Source organism: Arachis ipaensis, chromosome B6 (genome assembly GCF_059453495.1).
Source record: "Arachis ipaensis isolate K30076 ecotype BB chromosome B6, ASM5945349v1, whole genome shotgun sequence".
In the NCBI taxonomy this organism is placed as follows: Eukaryota; Viridiplantae; Streptophyta; class Magnoliopsida; order Fabales; family Fabaceae; genus Arachis; species Arachis ipaensis.
The window spans coordinates 21,474,026-21,480,025 of NC_142441.1; the positions used below are offsets into that span (position 1 = coordinate 21,474,026).

General features: G+C 33.9%; 1 protein-coding gene across 1 annotated transcript; it reads right to left on the bottom strand.

Moving 5' to 3' along the window:
* Positions 1-1,270: 1,270 nt before the first annotated feature.
* Positions 1,271-4,248, bottom strand: LOC107646122 (uncharacterized). The gene is made up of 6 exons (XM_021104210.2): positions 4,196-4,248; positions 4,030-4,101; positions 3,832-3,883; positions 2,744-2,911; positions 2,246-2,353; positions 1,271-1,507 (listed from the first exon to the last, which is right to left on the bottom strand). The coding sequence occupies exons 1-6, from the start codon at positions 4,246-4,248 to the stop codon at positions 1,271-1,273; spliced, it is 690 nt and encodes a 229-aa protein (XP_020959869.2).
* Positions 4,249-6,000: the final 1,752 nt, after the last annotated feature.

A 6,000-nucleotide genomic window follows, 5' to 3' on the forward strand; every position in this document is an offset into this window, starting at 1 on the left:
TCGCCTTCGCCGTCCAACCCTGCTTCCGATTCTAAGACGGAGCCGCCTCCCCCCGATGAACCTAACAAGTCCGGCTTCGACCCCGAATCGTTAGAAAGAGGAGCCAAAGCCCTCCGTGAAATCAATAGTTAAAATTGTTTTAAATTGTTTTTTGTGCTGATTTTGTGGGGGTTTTGTTTCTCTGTTCCTTAATTGAAATCAATCTTGGAAATAGTTAAAGCTGAGATGGTACCATTCAAAATCGGTTATCAAGTATCCTCGATTCAGCATCAGGAGGCAATCAGCATATGCTGATGCAGAGGTAATTTCCCCCACCCCCATATAGAGTTGGTGATTTCCACTTTTTGGCTCATTGTGTCTCTGAGAAAGTTTGGGTTGTGTGTGATGTGATGTGTTTCTATCGACTGCTTGTAGCTAGTACATAATTAGTGGTATATCAAGATAGTTGTGTAGTTAGAATGTTCACAAGCGTTTTCCCCAATAATGGTAGGAAGATTTGTCTATGGTTTTTGCATTGGCAAGCACATGGACCATGTTCCTTGCATTCGGCAGTTTAGTATGCCTTGGGCCGATATTATACACTGTTGGCATGACTTACCAGAATGCATTTGGTTCGGGATTATCACTTGATAGCCAACCATCTGGTCTAGAACTAACCATGGCACTACAAAAAAAAGGGGTTAAAATGGCGGTTTTTTAAGGTAATTACGGCGGTTACAACCACCATTATTGCCGAAAATGGCGCCTCCAAGAAACGCCGAAATTCTGGGCGCCATTCTGGTTATTACGGCGGTTTTCTGAAAACCGCCGTAATAACCAGTGGATAATACGGCGGTTTTTTGGCGGTTAAAATGGCGGTTTGTAACCGCCATTTTTACCTGGGTTTAATGGCATCCTCCTCGTTTAAAATGGCGTTTGTAACCGCCGTTTTTACCTGGGTTTAATGGCATCCTTCTTGTTAAAAATGGCGTTTATAACCGCCGTTTTTACCTGTATTTAATGGCATCCTTTTCGTTTAAAATGGCATTTCTAAACGCCGTTTTTACCAGGGTTTAATGGCATCCCTTTCGTTTAAAATGGCATTTTTTAACTGCCATTTTTACCGGATAAAAATGATATTTTTTTATCTTTTAAAAATACAGTTTTTACTATTATTTTTATCTTGCTAAATAAATAATTTTTTTATTAAAATTTCACAATAACAAAATCATAATCCATAGACAAAATATTATATAACTCAGTATTAAACATAATATATGATATTTTAGTATTACAAATAAAAAATAATAACTCCTATACAAAGTATCAAACTAAGAAATATTGTTAGTTCTATTACATTGGGAGTTTTCCTATCAAGATCACGGGCCAGGACTGAATCCCTATCCTTCATTCTCTGTGCTTCATCAATTATGATATATTTCCAATCGAATTTTGAAAGCTTTGATCGATCATACATGATGAACTCATAAGTAGTCACAAGGACATTAAACTTCATAGCACAAACCTCCTGCAAAAATGTAACAGAAAAGGAAATTGGCATGAGCAAGGTTGTAATACCTGAAAAGAAGCCAATAATGGTGACAATCAAGCACCCAGAGCATTGTTACACATAACAAGGCTAATTTAATAAAATTCTAAAAGAAAAACATTATAAATAAGATCAGGGCACTTGAAAATTGAATAAAATAAGCAAAAATATCTTGAGCAACATTTGCTAAAGTTACAATCTCCCAAGCATTTTTACAACAAAACAAATCATCATAAACATGCATATTAAATAGAGATTAACTAACACAAACTCACTTGTTGACAGATGAACTGTCCCTAGGAGCATTCATCTCTAGAAAACGAGTTCTAATCAATACTTCCTCCCCTGCACAAGCTGCAACAGCTCTTACTTCTTCCTCAGTTATTCTTACAAATACAACAAAATTAAATTTGTACGCTATCAATCATTTATTCTTATTAACTCTTATAACTAAACTAGTAATAACTACTTGTGTCTCCTGAGTTATTCTTATTGGAAAGGGATTAAAAAAATAAAATTATTTTATTCACAATTCAACACTTAAACCGTTTCTCTCTCACTCTAACATCTTATTATAATAAGTAAAAAACCAAAGACTACCTACTGTGCACTTACTTGGAAACTTGTCCAGGTTACAAATGCAAAAATGTTTCAGACATAATAATTCATTTGAAAAAAATACATAAATAATTAAATATAAAAATAAATAAAACTTACAATTTTATTCTTTAATATTTTTTGACAGTGCAGAAAGTAGTAGTAGTAGAACTGGCCGCAAGGTACTAAAGTCCACCATAAATGAGTGATGAATCCAATCCCATGATCCTACCACATAAAAGTACAAGTGCAGAAAAGGAAAATTTTATAATTTGACCACATAAAAGTATAAGTGCAGAAAAGGAAAATCAAAAGGAAGAAGAGATGTTTTCTGCTGCAGCAGAGTGAGTACACTTCATCTAAAATCAAAGCTATCCTTGAGATTCTGCATTCAAATTGTAAACTGAATAGTCCTAGCTTTGGTTTACTAAATTCTGCATTCAATTTATTAAACAAAAGGAACTATTACTAAATTGTAAACTGAATAGTCCTAGCTTTGGTTTACTAAATTCTGTATACACATTCTGTTTTCTTGTGTTCATCCATGTCACCTGCCATATCATTAATTATATATTAATTAAGAGATTTAAGTGATTAATATATATGATTATTATGTACCTGAGAACGTGTGGCTTCTGCTATGAGGTAGAGAGTGAAGGAGGAGAGTCCCAATAGGATTGTGACAAGTACGAGGAATACACCAGTTTTGCTGCTCATCAAACATGTCTTCCCTGTGTTTGGTTCGAGATCAACATGTGTAACTGCCATTCTTGAATTGAATTCTGTCTTAAAAGAGATGGATTTGTGTGAAAGAAGAAGAATAGCTTGGAGCAAAGGTTACTTGAAGCTTGATAAATCCCCAATATTCCCAATATAATGTCATATGTGTGTGGATTTTAATATGAATTAGCATTCACACTCATCACACATGCCAATTTAATATGAAGAATTGACAACTCAAGTCAATGGCAGAAAATAGAAAGCTAAGTTAATAAAGGGTCTTGGAAATAATCCGATAACCCTTCATACTTCCCACAAAATACCAATTACAGAAGTATATAATTACAAATATAAATAGTTAAATACCTTCATTTTACTTGGAAGATTTTGCTCTGATGGAATTCTTGAAAAAATTATACAAAGCAGTATATAATTACAAAAAGACTATATAGATCCAAAAAAGCATTCACATATATGCTCAATCATCATCTATAAACTATATGCTATTTGATAGTTAAGAGGTCTCATAAACCCCAATATAACTTGCAGATCTTCAACACTAGCAGTATGCCCAATAAATGGAGTATTGTCAATATTCCATGTTTATAAAATGTAGCTAAATATAGAGAAAAAGAAATAACCAAATATTACCAGATACAAGCCTTCCGGCTCCAGGAACAAGAAGACTCCAGTCTATAGCATAGCCTTCATACATATTATCTATTTTTGCTTTTAATTAAAAAAGGCAAAATTAATTAAAAAATATGCTTTTAATTTATCTGTTTTTGCTTTTGTGAAGATCACTTGTCCCCAAACCTCATGTCATTCTTCTGAACGTTATTATATTTTTTTTATCAAAGTTAAACAGCAAAAATTTGTCAAAAAAATACATTCAGTGCATGAAACTTCCAAGTTAGAAGCATATTGCCAACAAAAAAAAATTGAAAAGAATAAAGCATCACTTACAATGAGTTTAAAGTAGTTACATTTCCAAAATATTCTGGAATCGATCCTATAAGATTGCAACTTCTCAGTACTCTGGAAACAATTCAACAATTGAGGATCAAAATGGCATTGCTATTAGCTTTCTCCCATTGCTAAGAGAATTTATTAGTTAGGCATTATTAACTCATAAAATAAAAAATAAAAAGAAAAACTAAAAAAGATGTAAGCATTAAACTCACAATGTTTGCAAGTTTGTCAAGTTACTAAGTGGTGGAAAATAAGAATCTGGTCCTTTCAAGTCGCTGATTCTCCTGCAAAGCATGTTTTAAGCATGTTGAAACACAACACCTAAGTACTTTTGAATTTTCAAGCATTGGTGGCTACAATTCAAAATAACATGCTTACAAGTCAGTAAGGTTTTTCAGAAATGAAATTCCAGAAGCAATTGGTCCACTCATACCACTCCCATGGATCACCCTGGCATAATTATAAGAACCATTCCTTTGGTAAACCAATTGATATTGTGTAATTAGAAAAAAAAAGTAAGGTTCAAATTTCACAAGAGAAATCAAAGATTCACACAGCAGAGACTTGTCCAGCTCTGAATAAGGGATGGTGAACCTGGTTCATTAGGATTTTCTCTCTTTCGCTACAATTAAATGGAATAGTGTTCTTAGTTCTTAATCAGTAACATAGGTTTTCTTAGCTGGACTATGTGGAAGACTAGAAACCAGTTCATATTTCAAAATATAGAAATTAATCCATCAACAACAATTATCTGAGCAATTAAGCATTATGAATCAGAAACTTTGCCTTTTTCTCGTTTATGCCTTGAATCAGGTGCACAGCCTTATGTGATAACATGCCAAATTTGCTTGAACAGTTTCAATACTAAAAATTGATTAAAAATATTAAAATAGACTCAGACTTTGTATTTGGTCCTAGCTCGGTATAATAACAACTATAATAATTCATATGTCAAACAATGTGGTTTACTAATTGTATGCGAAAGTAATTACAATTAAAGAATAAAACCGCTAGTTTATGCATACAGGTTTTCTAAATTTCATGAAACAAAAGCAGAAAAAATAAATCAATTACTCTATTGTAAGAAACCTGGAAATGATTCGCAAGCAGATCAATGCTGTCTCGCTTAAGAAACTTCTTTGCTGAATTTCTCTTTCTCCTTATCACATTGATCCGATTCCTTGATTGTTTAATCAACGATTTACTGAAAAACAAAAGGAGATAAACTGCAAAATTAAAAATCAAAATCTGCATAAATACAATCAATGAAAGGTATTAAGAAGGAAGAAAAGAAGCAGAGAAATCAAAGTGTAGAACCATTTCTCGATGAATTCCCAATCAAAGAGGCCGTCAAAAATGTTGGAAGAACTAATTTGGTGGCGTGAGGGGATGAGAAACAACGACGAGATGAACGATAGCTGCGGAAGATGAAGGGCGACAAAAGATTAGGGTTCATCATTCACATCACTCACACTTTCTCATACGCAGCAACACTAATCACTCTTTCATCTGGAGCATTCGATCTAAAACCTCTGCGTCGGGCTTCCATGCCGCAACAGATCTAAAAATCTTGGAGAAGAAGACGCATTACTCAGAGAAAGAGAGAGAGGGAGAGAGAGAAGAGGTAATTTACGCATTCCATAGAAAAAGAAGAGAAATGAGAATTTTGTATACAAACCTAGAAGTGAGAACGCAGATCGCATCTATGGAAGTTGTGAACTCTGAAGAGGCATCGCCGGAGGAGAAAACTCACTCTCGCGCACTCTACTTTGCTAAGCTAGGTTTGCACAAATGAGGTAATTCTTTAATTAATAAAAGAATATTTAGGCGGTTTGAAACCGCCGAAATCACAAAAACTATCATATTCAAAAAGGAAGTTACGACAATAACATGTACCGCCGAAAATAAAGAGAATTATGGCAGTTAAAAAGAACCGCCCTAATAAAAATGCCGTTTTAAACCAGTTTTTTTGTAGTGTGGTGAATAGCATATTCATCGTGCTATGTTTTGTAATTGGATACCCAATTGTTTCGGCTTCAGGTGAAATGATTTTGTTAATTTCTATTTTCTGTTCTTCATTTAAAGTCTTAATCGTCAAATTTGAGCATTTAATTGATGTTGGTGCGGGGGTGTTGATTTTGTTCAACCGATTGGGTGATATTGTTCAACCATTCAGATGTTGA

Excerpts from the sequence above, each read along its gene's own strand:
- LOC107646122 (XM_021104210.2), bottom strand. The coding sequence starts at position 4,248 with ATGAGTGGACCAATTGCTTCTGGAATTTCATTTCTGAAAAACCTTACT. Across the intron at positions 4,102-4,195 it reads CTGAAAAACCTTACTGACTT|GAGAATCAGCGACTTGAAAG; the intron begins GTAAGCATGTTA and ends CATGCTTTGCAG. Across the intron at positions 2,912-3,831 it reads TTCCAGAATATTTTGGAAAT|ACAGAATTCAATTCAAGAAT; the intron begins GTAACTACTTTA and ends ATCTCTTTTAAG.